The sequence below is a fragment of the Mandrillus leucophaeus genome, unplaced genomic scaffold, assembly GCF_000951045.1.
Source record: "Mandrillus leucophaeus isolate KB7577 unplaced genomic scaffold, Mleu.le_1.0 Scaffold106, whole genome shotgun sequence".
In the NCBI taxonomy this organism is placed as follows: Eukaryota; Metazoa; Chordata; class Mammalia; order Primates; family Cercopithecidae; genus Mandrillus; species Mandrillus leucophaeus.
Window position 1 is genome coordinate 777,444 of NW_012098765.1, and position 14,694 is coordinate 792,137.

Consider the following 14,694-nt stretch of genomic DNA (forward strand, 5'->3'; position numbering starts at 1 on the left):
CAGCGGAGGCCCCGGCGCAGGCACTAGCTTCCCGCCGCCCGGGGTGAAGCTGGGCCGTGAGTACTAGCGGCGCCCGTGTAGGGTGGTGATCAGGGTTCCCAAAGCTCCTCAGACATCCATCAGGTTCTTTTATATGCTTAGGTAGGAGCCAGAGGTCACTATGCCTCCCCAAATCGGGGATCTGAGCCCTCTTCCTCCCAGGAAAAGGGGTCTTGGGGTTACCATCTCTTGGAGATCAGAATTACTCTTGGATCAGAATTACTAACACTCAAAGAAACAGGGGTTACAAGTCCCTGTTCTTTCATTATTGAGATCTTGGGTCCTTGAGCCTTAAGAACAGGTATCTGACGTTGCTACTCATTATAATATTGGATCAGAGGTCACAGTCGCTTGCAAATGGGGATTTAGGGTTATTGTCTCCTAAGAGAACAAGAATAAGATCGATCCCGAAAAAGAGGGATCTGCATTCGCTGTCCTTCAGAAGATGGGGATTTGGAGTGAATATCACTTAGAAGCAGGGCTTTGAGGTTACTGTGTTGTGTCCCCAAAGAATAAGGCCAGGCTTGCCAAACCTGGTACTCAGATCACCTTCCCTATTAAAACCAAGACCTGGCATCATTACCCACCCTAAATATTGTTGAGCTGTACCCCCAATGGTGAGAATTAATAGTTACTGCTTCTTAAAGACATTGGGAGTCAGCATATCTTTCAAATCAAGTCCATAGTCCATGTTTTAAAATACATGGCTTGGTGTGTCTCCTTTAACAAAAATGGAATGGAGCAGGGTAGGTCACAGTTTCCTATAAAATATGGATCTAAGGTTATACTTGTTTAATAATTGTTCTAAGGTATGGTGTCATTGGCTCTGAAAAAAATAGTGATATAGGGTTATCTCCCTCTGAAAGAACATGTCACTGGCCCCTCAAAATGGATTTGGTGGCCGGGCGCGGTGGCTCACGCCTGTAATCCCAGCACTTTGGGAGGCTGAGGCAGGCGGATCACCTGAGGTTCTGTTTGAGACCAGCCTGGACAACTGGTGGAACCCTGTCTTTACTAAAAATACAAAAAATTAGCTGGGCGTGGTGGCGGGCGCCTGTAATCCCAGCTACTCGGGAGGCTGAGGCAGGAGAATCGCTTGAACCCAGCAGGCGGAGGTTGCGGTGAGGCGAGATCGTGCCATTGTACTCCAGCTGGGCAACGAGAGCGAAACTGTGTCTCAAAAAAAAGAAAAGAAAAAAAAAAAGAAAAAATGGATTTGGTTCATCAGTTACTCAAAGGGGTCACTATCCTTTAAGAATGGCACCAAGGTTTGCTACCATTTGAATAATGGGAATTGGAAATTATAGCTTTCCTTCAAAGGACTGAGGCTGGAATAGCCCCTTGATAATAAAGGTCAGGTTCATCATTCTCATAATTTGGTGCTTGTCCATTAGGGACCACCCACATACGGGGAGGAGTGTGGGTCTCTGGACCACTCAGATGAAGAGGTCAGGTCAGTGTTTTTTTCTAACCTCAAAGTACCAAAAAGTGAGGGTCAGGGCACTGGTACATACAGCAGGAGAGGACATTCATTTCTGTCACCAAGAACCAGTGAAGTTACCAGCTCTACAGGGGAGGACTTAGAGGTCAGTATCCTCTAGGCTGTGAGATAGGTTAGTGTTTTCCTGAAGTAGGAGTACCTGAGGGTTACTGCTCCCTTAAGTGGAAGAGGCCAGGTCAAGCTTTCTCCAAATAGGAGGGGCCAGAGGGCAGTAGATCCAGAGTAGATGGAGTCAACATCTGATATCTCCCAGTACCAAGACGACCAGTGATCTATTGCTTCCTAGAAGTAGAAATTTGGGGTTGCCAGCCCTTGAAGCAGAGAGATTTAGGTATCAATATTCTCCCATGTGGAGGGGGGGCAGGATTTAAGGTTCCCAGAAAGGAAGAGGGGAAAAGTCACTGGGAAGGTTCCAGCATCCACCTTTCCTCAAAGAGGAGGAGGGAACAAAGAGGTCCCCAACGAGCTTCCTGCAGAGATTTCCCTTCCTCCTACAGCCCCAGGATGGGGTGATGCGCAGACAGGATGGGTCAGTGGATCGTGTATCCCCTTTGTTCCCCAGGTGACAGCGGGAAGGTGACCACAGTGGTAGCCACTCTAGGCCAAGGTCCAGAGCGCTCCCAAGAGGTGGCTTACACAGACATCAAAGTGATTGGCAATGGCTCATTTGGGGTCGTGTACCAGGCACGGCTGGCAGAGACCAGGGAACTGGTCGCCATCAAGAAGGTTCTCCAGGACAAGAGGTTCAAGGTAGCTTGGGCGGGATGGGGACAGGGAGGTTTGGGGACTTGGTGTGACTGGTGGGAGAACCCCAGCCAGAGAGCTGGAGGCTTAGGTTTCAGAGCCATGGACCAGAAGAGAAAGTGGGGAAAAGAGGAAATGAGACGTGGGGGAAAGAGGAAATGAGATGGGAAATGTGGATCCCAGGAGAGCCCAGAGCTTTTACTGGGCATTTGCTCAATGTAAGTGCTTTATAGGCAAATTCTTATTTAATTTACATAAAGATTCTCTGAGGGTAGATACTGCGGTTATACCCATTCTAAGTGTACGCTAACCTTAAGCAGGGAAACAAACTCAGTAAGAGGATTGCCTGAGGTCATAGAGCAAGTGCCCCAGTCAAGGCTAGAATCTGATTCCCAAACCCTACCTTAACCATTTGGTTACACTTCTTCCCAGAAGAGAAAGGGACCTGGAAGAGCTAGCGCGGGGGGTTCAGAAGGTCGCGCTCTCCCCAGGTGTTTGGCCAGTGCAGGATGGAATGGAGGTGCCCGTGAGCTAGGAGAAGCTCACGGAACTAGAAGGAGGTGGAGGAAGTGGAAGTTGAGGAATAATTAGTGTTTAAGGGCCTGGCATTTGGAGCTTAGGCTAGTCTGGATGTAGGAGAACTGAGCCTAGACTGGAAAGGAACCAGACCAGGGCCTGGGTCTTGGCAGGGAGGGTCCTTGGGCAGGAGGAGCTCTAGGGTTTCAGAATTTGATTGGAGTTGAGTTCCAGAAGTGAGAGGGATGTGGGGGCAGGGAGTTCCTAGGCCTCACAGAGGAATAGAGAATGGGTAAGAATGATGAGACCACATTCTGGGAAGAGTCCGATGCCTGGAGTCTGGGACTCAGGATCCTAGATAGAGTTCAAGGATCCAGATGCTTCCATGGGACCAGGGTGAGCTGGATGGCCACCACCTGTCTGTTGTTGCTTGTGCTAGGTAGGGGGCAAGCCTCACATGCCCACACCTGATTTTTTGTTTTTCTTTTTTTTTTTTGAGATGGAGTCTTACTCTGTCGCCCAGGCTGGAGTGCAGTGGCACGATCTTGGCCTGCTGCAACCTCTGCCTCCCAGGTTTAAGCGATTCTCGTGCCTCAGCCACCTGAGTAGCTGGGATTGCAGGCGTGGGCCACTACGCCCGGCTAATTTTTTTTTAAATTTTTTATTTTTAGTAGAGAGAGGGTTTTGCCATGTTGGCCAGGCTGGTGTTGAACTCCTGACCTCAAGTAATCTGCCCCTGCCTCGACCTCCCAAAGTGCTGAGATTGTAGGCATGAGCCACTGTGCCCAGCCCTGAGTTTTCAAGACAAACTAAAAACTGGATTTAGATGTGCAATCTTTTTTTTTTTTTTTTTTGAGATGGAGTCTTGTGCTGTCACCCAGACTGGAGTGTGGTGGCACGATCTCGGGTCACTGCAACCTCCGCCTCCTGGGTTCAAGCGATTCTTCTACCTCAGCCTCCCAAGTAGCTGGGACTACAGGCGCGTGCCACCACTATCGGCTAATTTTTTGTATTTCTAGTAGAGATGGGGTTTCACCATGTTAGCCAGGATGGTCTCTTTTTTTTTTTTTTTTTTAAGTCAGAATCTTGTTCTGTCACCAAGGCTGGAGTGCAGTGGTGTGATCTCGGCTCACTGCAACCTCTGCCTCCTGGGTTCAAGCAATTCTCACACCTCATCCACCTAAGTAGTTGCAATTACAGGCATGCGCCATCATGCCCAGCTAATTTTTTTGTATTTTTAGTAGAGATAGGGTTTTCCCATGTTGACCAGGTTGGTCTCAAACTCCTGGCCTCAAGTGATTCCCCTGCCTTGGCCTCCCAAAGTGCTGGGATTACAGGTGTGAGCCCAGCTGTTTTTATTTATTTATTTATTTATTTTTATTTTAAGGCTGGGTGTGGTAGCTGACACATGTAATCCTTAAACTGATTGGCTGAGGCAGGAGGATTGCTTGAGGCCAGGAGTTCAAAACCATCCTGGCTAACATAGCCAGGTTCTTTAAAAAAAAATAAAATAAATTTTATATTATCCTTTTAATTTTATTTATTATTATTATTTTGAGACGGAGTCTCTGTTGCCCAGGCTGGAGTGCAGTAGCGCGATCTCTGTTCACTGCAAGCTCCGCCTCCTAGGTTCACGCCATTCTCCTGCCTCAGCCTCCCGAGTAGCTGGGACTACAGGCGCCCGCCACCATGCCTGGCTAATTTTTTTTGTATTTTTAGCGGAGACTCGCTCTGTCGCCCAGGCTGGAGTGCAGTGGCGCGATCTCGGCTCACTGCAAGCTCCGCCTCCCAGGTTCACGCCATTCTCCTGCCTCAGCCTCCCGAGTAGCTGGGACTACAGGCGCCCGCCACCACGCCCGGCTAATTTTTTGCATTTTTAGTAGAGACGGGGTTTCACCGTGTTAGCCAGGATGGTCTCGATCTCCTGACCTCGTGATCCGCCCGCCTCGGCCTCCCAAAGTGCTGGGATTACAGGCGTGAGCCACCGCGCCCGGCCAAGTTGAATTATTTTTATTTTTTATTTTTAAAGTAGGGTGACTTGGTGCGGTGTCTCCTGCCTGTAATCCCAGCACTTTGGGAGGCTGAGGTGGGTGGATCACGAGGTCAGGAGATCGAGGCCATCCAGGCCACCGTGGTGAAACCCCATCTCTACTAAAAATACAAAAATTAGCTGGGCGTGGTGGCACATGCCTGTAATCCCAGCTACTTGGAAGGCCGAGGCAGGAGAATCGCTTGAACCAGGGAGGCAGAGGTTGCAGTGAGCCGATATCGAGCCACTGCATGCCAGCCTGGCAACAGAGCAAGACTCTGTCTCAAAGAAAAAAAAAATTGGGGTGAAGAAAACATATCTGTGGCCTGGATTTAACCCGTAGGCTTCCAGCTCGTGTGGGAGGAGAGTAGTCTGGAGACAAGGAATTGGGGGATACCCCAGGGGACCTTGGAGCTGGGACACAGGGAGTAGCTGCCTGGCTGTTGTGGGGAGTGAGTAGGGAGGGGCAGCCGAGAGAGTTGGTCGTATACTGAGACTCTCTCCCTTTGCCCTCAAGAACCGAGAGCTGCAGATCATGCGTAAGCTGGACCACTGCAATATTGTGAGGCTGAGATACTTTTTCTACTCCAGTGGGGAGAAGGTGAGACCTCGAGGTGGTGGTGGTGGTGGGTTGCTCCACCTCGACTCCAGCCATTTTCTTGCCCACCTGCCTTTCCCCCACTGCTCCCTGCACACCTTCCTTCCCCCTTCCTCACTCTTCTCACAGTGCCTCACGCCTCTCCTTTGCTCCCTGCAGAAAGATGAGCTTTACCTAAATCTGGTGCTGGAATATGTGCCCGAGACAGTGTACCGAGTGGCCCGCCACTTCACCAAGGCCAAGTTGACCATCCCTATCCTCTATGTCAAGGTATGCTGGCAGGCAGGCTGCTGGGACCCAGACCCAGAAAGCCAGGGGCTCTGGAGCCTCCCACCTTTTATGGGATCCCTCATCTGCCAAGTTTGTGTTGGTTTTCGGAGGCCCCATGACCCCCAGAGATGGAGCTTGCCTGACACAGGGGAGGGCCAAGGCAGGCAAGGCCTAACTGAATCAGGAAGGCAGCCTGACCTGGGGCTGCGGAGGCTGCCAGGTACTTGCTTAGGTCCATATAGGGAGTCCAGTGGCACCAGAGATGTTGGAGTTAGCTCAGGATAAGGGGGTGGTGGGGACCAGGACTGCACAGGAAGCTGCTGAGGCCAGAGTTCGGGCCTTTAGAGCCTTGGTTGGGGGTAGGTGGGAAGGAGTTAGGGTTGGAGGAAGGTTAGCATCCACACAGCCAGGAATGCATCTCCATCCATCATCTGTGCAGGCTCATTCCCCAGTGCCTGGTGCCGTGCCCTGGGTGTTACAGACCTTCAGGAGGTGTTTGAATGAATGAATGAATGAATGTATGATTGCAGCCCAGGGATGATGTGGCAAACAAGCTGGAGCAGCCTACTGCATTGGAAGGAGGTGGGTGGGTTTGTTTGCTGGAGGTCACTTGGGGCCCAGCTGCTGCTTCTGCTGGCTTTACGTACCCAAGCCTGGGTGAGCCGATGTGGGCTCTACCAGTGGTTGTGGCTGTTGGACCTCACCTCCCAGAAGGGGAGCTCTCTGGTTTGGCCAATCTGTCCTGTGGCTGCCTGCACACGGGGCCCAGGGCTGAGGAATTCCAGACGCACCACTGACTGCGACGCAGGCCTTGCCCTTGAAGAGCTCTCAGTTTGGTAGGGTAGACAGGCATCGTCACAGAAAACTATTAAATGAACTAGCTGCTGCCATACTAGAAGGAACACAGGGAATTCTGGAAATGGAGGAAGCACCCAGCCTGGTGTGTGGGTGAGAAGGATCAAGGAAGGCTTCCTGGAGGAGACCAAGCACAGGGCAAGGGAGCGGCATCTTTGGCCGAGGGGAAGTGGAATAAAGGGAAGGGGGTCTAGAAAGCAGCCCTGTCAGGCCCTGGTCTGTCTAGGCCCTGGGGGATGCAGCAGTGACTGAAACTCAAAATCCTGCTCTCATGGTACTTCTGTTCTAGTCAGTGGGAGGGAGAGTGGCAGGAAAATGGAGCTGGCGAGGGGGCAGGCTCAGGGGTGGTTTTGATTGTCGGATTAAGGAGCCAGTGGTTTTGGTGAGGCGGAAGCTGAGTGTCTGGCTTCCTAGCCTGTTTTATGACAACCTCCCGACATATCTTACTCTTCAGGCTTCTGCCAAGGGTTGTGATTAAAGCAGTGGTTCTCAGAGTGTGGTCCGGGGACCAGCATCAGTGCTGGAGAGCTTGTTGCAAATGCCTGATTCAGAACTCACTGACCAGAAACTCTTGAGAATGGGGCCCAGCAGTCCCTGTGTTTTTGTTTTTTGAGACAGGGTCTCACTCTGTCACCTAGGCTGGAGTGCAGTGGCATGATCTCAGTCAGCTCACTGGAACCTCTGCCTCCTGAGTTCAAGTGATTCTCTTGCCTCGGCCTCCCGAGTAGCTGGGATTACAGGCGTGCACCACCACGCCTGGCTAATTTTTGTATTTTTAGTAGAGACGGGGTCTCAACATGTTGGCCAGGCTGGTCTCGGCCTCCCAAAGTGCTGCGATTATAGGCGTGAGCCATCACACCCGGCCAGTAGTCCCTGTTTTAACAAGTCCTCCAACTGACTGTGGTGCACACTAAGAGAACCAAGGGTTTCAAACGGGTTTCCCCAAAGCTGTGGCGGCACCAGGGAGAGTGGGCCTGGAAGGGCTCTTCAGGCCAAGCTGGTGGGGTAGTGGTGCTGTATGGGGAAAGCCGGGCTAAAGTTCTGCTGTCCTGTGCCTGCCCCAGGTGTACATGTACCAGCTCTTCCGCAGCTTGGCCTACATCCACTCCCAGGGCGTGTGTCACCGTGACATCAAGCCCCAGAACCTGCTGGTGGACCCTGACACTGCTGTCCTCAAGCTCTGCGATTTTGGCAGGTGGGCCTGGGGCGTTTTGAGTGGCTGAAGAGGCAGGGGGGACCCCAGCCCTTGCCCCGTGTTTACCCCTGCCCATCTTTTCCCACAGTGCAAAGCAGTTGGTCCGAGGGGAGCCCAATGTCTCCTACATCTGTTCTCGCTACTACCGGGCCCCAGAGCTCATCTTTGGAGCCACTGATTACACCTCATCCATCGGTCAGAGTTATGGGAGGGGGGTGGGGGGAGTGGCAATCTGGGAAATTTCGGAGTTTTCTGTGCGCTGTATGCCAAGCTTGGTGATGAAAGCTTAACTTCTGTTCTTGTATCCAGTCCTTACAAACTTAGGAGGCTGATGCTGTTGAATGCTCATTTTACAGATGAGCTTAGAGCTGTGAGGCTGCCTGCCTGCACTGGCACCACTGGGACTGGGCAGGGCTGGGATTTGAAAGCTGACCTGACTCCAGAGTCCATACCAGCTCTGGAACCTCCCTGTCAGCCCTCTGTTCTCAGCTAGGGGGAAGGGCTGCCAGAGACCTTGGGGGAACCAGGAAGCAAGGCTTTGCCACCATGAAGGTGCAACTTGCTCCCAGGGCCTCTGTGTCCTTCCGTTTGTGGGGACAACTGCCATTTTCCAGGCATGAGGGGAAGCCTGAATTGAGGGAATGGGCATGAAAGAGTTTGAAAGGGTACCTTCCACAGCAGCGTGACAAACTGTGGAGTCCTTAGGTATGAACTCGTGCTGTGGGGGGTCAAGGTACAAAGCAGGGAGGAGTGAGACTGCCAGGCTGCAGCTCTTCTCATGGGCAGGATAGAGGTTGGAACAAGGGGAAGGCAGTCCAGGATTTAAGGCTGTACCTTCCTGTGGCCCAAAGAACATGGGTGCCTGTTGGCAGGTTTGGGCCTAGTTTGGTCTGTCGTCCAAGGCTAGTGGGAGAGAGCAAGCTCATTGAGGTCCTTAGCAGAGAGAGGAACTGAGGGCTGGAAACACACCTATACTAGAGAGTGGAGCAAAGGCTTGCAGACCTGCAGGGTCAAGCTTAGGCCCATGTTTCTAAGCTGCATGTGTCCTTGGGACAGGTGCTTCGTCTTTGAGAAAACAGGGCTCCTGACACTCTTAGGATGGCCATGAAGAATAAAAGCACTGAGAGGTTGGTGGCCCTACTCGCCTAGCCCTGACGCTGCTCCCATTTCCCCTTAGATGTTTGGTCAGCTGGCTGCGTACTGGCGGAGCTCCTCCTGGGCCAGCCCATCTTCCCTGGGGACAGTGGGGTGGACCAGCTGGTGGAGATCATCAAGGTGAGGGGCGGGGCCGGGGTGGGCAGGGGGTGGGGCTGAGGGATGGGGCCCTTGTCTCAGAACCCCCCCTCTCTTTACAGGTGCTGGGAACACCAACCCGGGAACAAATCCGAGAGATGAACCCCAACTACACGGAGTTCAAGTTCCCTCAGATTAAAGCTCACCCCTGGACAAAGGTGGGGCAGCACTAGGGGCTCAGGGCAGTATGGCTGAGAGCTGGTCCCCTTTGGAGGTCAACTGTTCTGTGGACCTGGCCTCAGAATCATGGCTTGGGAGGATTTGAAGAGTTATCCAGGCATCAGTAACTTCCATCCGATTTCAAAGTTTATGGCATTTTAAAAGTTGAGAACCCACAAGTAAATTCAAGATTCCAGTTTTTATGGAGGGTCAGCAGGGCTCATATGGTCCCAGACCTGGGCTGGCTGCTTACCCGATACAAACTGACCTCTCCTTAGTGGTTGGGCCTCAATTTCTTCATTTGGAAGGTGGGGGTGTGGGAAGCAGCCAGTCATAACTTGCCGCAGGCACTGTGGCAGTGAGATAATAGGAGTATGCCAGTGCCCAGGGCATCTCACTCTCATGACCCCTGCCCCCATCCCCCAGGTGTTCAAATCTCGAACGCCGCCAGAGGCCATCGCGCTCTGCTCTAGCCTGCTGGAGTACACCCCGTCCTCAAGGCTCTCCCCACTAGAGGCCTGCGCGCACAGCTTCTTTGATGAACTGCGATGTCTGGGAACCCAGCTCCCTAACAACCGCCCACTTCCCCCTCTCTTCAACTTCAGTGCTGGTGGTGAGGGCATAGTCTGGGATCTGGGGAGTGGGGCGGGGTCAGGGGGCAGCCAGATTGCGAAGAGCTTGGTGTTGCAGCAGGAGTGGGGAGCTAAGGGCAGGGTACAAGGCAGGCCTGGGGCTCAGGAAAGATGACTCCCAGATTCAGGGGGAACCGAACCTGCTTCAGTCGTGCTCTACTGTGATCTGCCTCGTGCTAAACTTTTTCTGGTTTTTCATTGAGAGAGGTCTGTGGCTGAGGTGTCCACAAACAACTGGCCTTTCTAATAGCTGGGTTCCCATTTGGTGCCCATCATAACCCTGCTGTAGTCTACCCTGACTGGTATGTCGTGTTTCTAGAACTCTCCATCCAACCGTCTCTCAACGCCATTCTCATCCCTCCTCACTTGAGGTCCCCAGCGGGCACTACCACCCTCACCCAGTCCTCACAAGGTAAGTGAGGGCCATCTGCTGGGGGTTAAAGTATCTCAGCTTGGGGAGTGTGGGGCTGTTCGCTCAATCGCTGGGTTTCCTGAATGTATTTTTAAATCATTGACATTTTGATGGCTTAGGAAGCACGTCTTACAACATGTGAATGACCACCTTTAGAGGGCATTCTTGCGTACTTCTGTGTTTAAATGCCAATGGGAAAGCCAGAGAAATAGCGTTTGGCCTGAACACAAACAAAAAGTTGAATGTGTTGCCCAGGTTTTTTTTTTTTTTGCAATAGAGTTTCACTGTCACCCAGGCTGCAGTGCAGTGGCTCGATCTTGGCTCACTGCAGTCTCTGCCTCCTGGGCTCAGGCAATTCTCCTGCCTCAGCCTCCGAGTAGCTGGGATTACAGACGCACACCACTATGCCTGGCTAATTTTTGTATTTTTACTAGAGATGAGGTTTCACCATGTTGGCCAGACTGGTCTCGAACTCCTGACTTCAGGTTATTTTCCCGCCTTGGCCTTCCAAAGTGCTGGGATTACAGGCGTGAGCCACTGTGCCTGGTCATGTTGCCCAGGTTTAAAAACGGGGCTATTTTGTGTAAAAATTCAGATTTCCTGTTTCTCTCGGAAGAAAACCAGATTGGGCAGCAGAGGGCCCGCCCATGCTACTGACAGTAGACAGTGGGTGCCCTTTGTATTTTTTAGATGGAGTCTTGCTCTGTCACCCAGGCTGAAGTGCAGTGGCACAATCTCGGCTCACTGCAACTTCCGCCTCCTGGGTTCAAGTGATTCTCCTGCCTCGGCCTCCCGAGTACCTGGGATTACAGGCGCACACCACCATGCCTGGTTTTTTTTTGTATTTTGAATAGAGATGGAGTTTCACCATGTTGGCCAGGCTGATCTCGAACTGCTGACCTTGTGATCTGCCCACCTCGGCCTCCCAAAGTGCTGGGATAACAGGCATAAGCCACTGTGCCCAGCCCAGCCACTCCGTTACATGGAGCCTGGCACTCTGGTGTGTCACTGAGTTACTATCCTGGCCCTTTAGCACTTACTTGAGTTTGCAACCCTTTACCTAAAGTAACAGCTTGTAACTTTTAACACAGCATCTATGACAAGAGAATTCCTACTCTTGGGTTGGGCGAAGGGGTGTCTGAAAGGCAAAGGCTAACTCTGCTCCTTCCCTCCCTCCCTCCAGCTTTAACTGAGACTCCGACCAGCTCAGACTGGCAGTCGACCGATGCCACACCTACCCTCACTAACTCCTCCTGAGGGCCCCACCAACCACCCTTCCACTTCCATCTGGGAGCCCCAAGAGGGGCTGGGAAGGGGGGCCATAGCCCATCAAGCTCCTGCCCTGGCTGGGCCCCTAGATTAGAGGGCAGAGGTAAATGAGTCCCTGTCCCCACCTCCAGTCCCTCCCTCACCAGCCTCACCCCTGTGGTGGGCTTTTTAAGAGGATTTTAACTGGTTGTGGGGAGGGAAGAGAAGGACAGGGTGTTGGGGGGATGAGGACCTCCTACCCCCTTGGCCCCCTCCCCTCCCCCAGGCCTCCACCTCCTTCAAACCCCCTCCCCTCCTGTGTTCCTTGTAAATAGAACCAGCCCAGTCCCTGTCTCCCCTTCCCTTCCCTGGCCCCCGGGTGTAAATAGATTGTTATAATTTTTTTCTTAAAGAAAACGTCGATTCGCACCGTCCAACCTGGCCCCGCCCCACCTACAGCTGTAACTCCCCTCCTGTCCTCTGCCCCCAAGGTCTACTCCCTCCTCACCCCACCCTGGAGGGCCAGGGGAGTGGAGAGAGCTCCTGATGTCTTAGTTTCCACAGTAAGGTTTGCCTGTGTACAGACCTCCGTTCAATAAATTATTGGCATGAAAACCTGCTTTCTGTCTGGCTGCCTGTTTCCACTGAGGTGGTGGGGGCTCCCAGGTGGGGACTGTTCTGGGACAGGAGTGAGCTGCATCTCAGGCAGAGGGCTGTCTGAAGGCCCTGGCTCAGGTGCCCAGCCTTCTCGCACCGTGGCTTTCTCTGCACGTGTGGTGATGAGCTCCGTCTAGGTTGTTATCTGCTGTCAAGGCCTGGGAGGAGCCTGCCCCATGACCCAGCATAAATCATCTGCTTCTGTTTAGAGAGGGAGGGATTAACCTCCCAGTAACTGGTGAGCCAGTTGGGGATCAGAGAAGGGAAGGTCATGGGGCTTATGTGACAGTCAGGACTTGAACAGGCTGTCTTAGCCCAAGCTGCCTGCCGCTCTAGGGTCTGGGGGGACAGATGAGGAGTTACTCAGGCCAAAACTTAGCCTGCTTGTAGACTCTTTGTTGGGTGGCCATGGCTGGAGGTGGCACCCTAGAAGATTCCAAGCCTTCATTTCCAAGTCTTAAACAGGACACCTACCTGGTCCACCTCTTAGGGATCTTGGGAAGTGACAACCCTGGGAAGGCAGGGGCAGAGAACTTGACTTTTATCCTCACTTAAAACATGCTGGGTCCAGATAGTGGGGCATAGGCAGAAGGAAATGTTATCTCCTCCACATGGCACCAAGCAGTGAGTGTGGCCAGGACACTCCAGAGTTGGAAGGGGGCCTGGGGAGGAGCAATGGGTATGCCCCCTACTGGATTCCACTGGTGAACAAAAAGGGAGGACCTTCAAATGCTCCAGATGGAGTAAAAGGACTGTTCCTGTGGGGTCTGCACTCTCCAGTTTGCTCACCCCACTCCAGGGGCATCTTTACACTGCCTGGGATAGGACAGACCCTGCCCCTTCTTTGCTCAACACAACTTGGATTTCGCCTGGTTTGTAGAATGAATGAATGAATATAAAGAGCAAGCAGATTGATAAGGGGGAGGATGGCCATTCTGGGCAAGGGGCAGACCTTGGGATCCTGGGGATGCCTTCCTCCCTGCTACTCACATGTGGTCAGTCATGAAGTCACTGAGGTGTCCCTCACCCTCCTACCACCCCATGACCCCTTTCCAGGTCTGGCCCTGTCTTCTGCTGGACCATCTTTAGCCTCCCACTCACCCCACTTTGAGCCCAGATCTAATACCCAGTTATGACCCTCCCCCAACCTGGAACTACTCAGCCCAACTTTCAAGGCCTTCCAAAGTCTAGGCCTCCTTCCTGGACAATTCCATACCCAGCTGCATTTCACCTCCCCTGCCTGAGCACTCTGGTCTGCAGGGGCCTGGGAGGAGCCTATCATGAATCACCTACATTTGCTTAGGGAGAGAAAGACTTATGGCTGGGCTTGGTGGCACACACCTGTAATCCTAGCACTTAGGGAGGCCAAGGCGGGCAGATTACCTGAGGTCAGGACTTCGAAACCAGCCTGGCCAAGATGGCAAAACCCTGTCTCTACTAAAAATACAAAAATTAGCTGGGTGCAATGGTGGGCGCCTGTAATCCCAGCCCAATTAGGGAGACTGAGGCAGGAGAATCGCTTGAACCTGGAAGGTGGAGGTTGCAGTGAGCTGAGACTGCACCACTGTGCTCCAGCCTGGGTGACAGATCAAGACTCCACCTCAATCAATGGAGAGAAAGACTATTATCCTAGGTAACCTCTGAACAAGGTGGGAATCTTCCTGCTCCCAAGACCTTTGATCTTTTGAGGCCCCCTCAAATCCCAACAGCTCTGACACTGGTTTACTTTTCCTCTAGTTAGGATGAATCGTCCTCTCCTCTACACCTGCACAAGTTTCAGGTCTTAATCACTCAGAACAGTATGGGTTACAAATGGGGGCCTAAGGGACCTCCTGGACTCAAATCTCACAATGTCTCTGCCTTGTTGTGAAACCTTGTACAAATCTGTTCTTAGTTTTCTTTTTTTCCTCTGTGTGTGTGTGTGTGTGTGTGTGTAAGTGACAGGGTGTTGCACTGTTGCCCAGGCTGGAGTGCAGTGGTGTGATCACAGCTCACCACAGCCTCAATCTCCCCCATATCAAGCAATCCTGCCTCTGCCTCAGCCTCCAGAGTAGCTGGGAATACTGGTGTGCACCACCATGCTCGGCCAATCTTTATTATTTTTAATAGAGACAAAGTCTCACTCTCTTGTCCAGGTCTTGAATTCTTGAGCTCAAGTGATCCCCCTGCCTCAGCCTCCCAAAGCACTCGGATTATAGGCATGTGCCACAGAGGCCCAGCTAACTTAATTTTTGTAGAGATGAGGTCTTCCTGTTGCCCAGGCTGGTCTCGAACTCCTGGCCTTAAATGATCCTCCTGCCTCAGTCTCCCAAAGCACTGGGATTGCAAGCGTGAGCCACCGTACCTGGCCAGTTTTTTTTTTTTTTTTTTTGAGATGGACTCACTCTGTCACCCAGTGGCGCGATCTAGGCTCACTGCAAGCTCCACCTCCTGGGTTCACGCCATTCTCCTACCTCAGCCTCCTGAGTAGCTGGGACTACAGGTGCCCGACACCACGCCCAGCTAATTTTTTGTATTTTTAGTAGAGACAGGGTTTCACTGTGTTA

At 52.4% G+C, this 14,694-nt stretch overlaps 1 protein-coding gene across 1 annotated transcript in view; it reads left to right on the forward strand.

The window, feature by feature from the left end:
- Positions 1-12,110, forward strand: part of LOC105541724 (glycogen synthase kinase-3 alpha-like) — a 20,515-nt gene extending 8,405 nt beyond the window's left edge. The window contains exons 4-14 of the mRNA XM_011982884.1: positions 1-56; positions 2,103-2,290; positions 5,347-5,430; positions 5,587-5,697; positions 7,617-7,747; positions 7,836-7,942; positions 8,925-9,022; positions 9,103-9,198; positions 9,626-9,812; positions 10,151-10,243; positions 11,427-12,110. Of these exons, the coding sequence (XP_011838274.1) occupies positions 1-56; positions 2,103-2,290; positions 5,347-5,430; positions 5,587-5,697; positions 7,617-7,747; positions 7,836-7,942; positions 8,925-9,022; positions 9,103-9,198; positions 9,626-9,812; positions 10,151-10,243; positions 11,427-11,500 (1,225 nt within the window). The 3' untranslated portion in view covers positions 11,501-12,110. The remainder of the gene's footprint in view (positions 57-2,102; positions 2,291-5,346; positions 5,431-5,586; positions 5,698-7,616; positions 7,748-7,835; positions 7,943-8,924; positions 9,023-9,102; positions 9,199-9,625; positions 9,813-10,150; positions 10,244-11,426) is intronic.
- Positions 12,111-14,694: the final 2,584 nt, after the last annotated feature.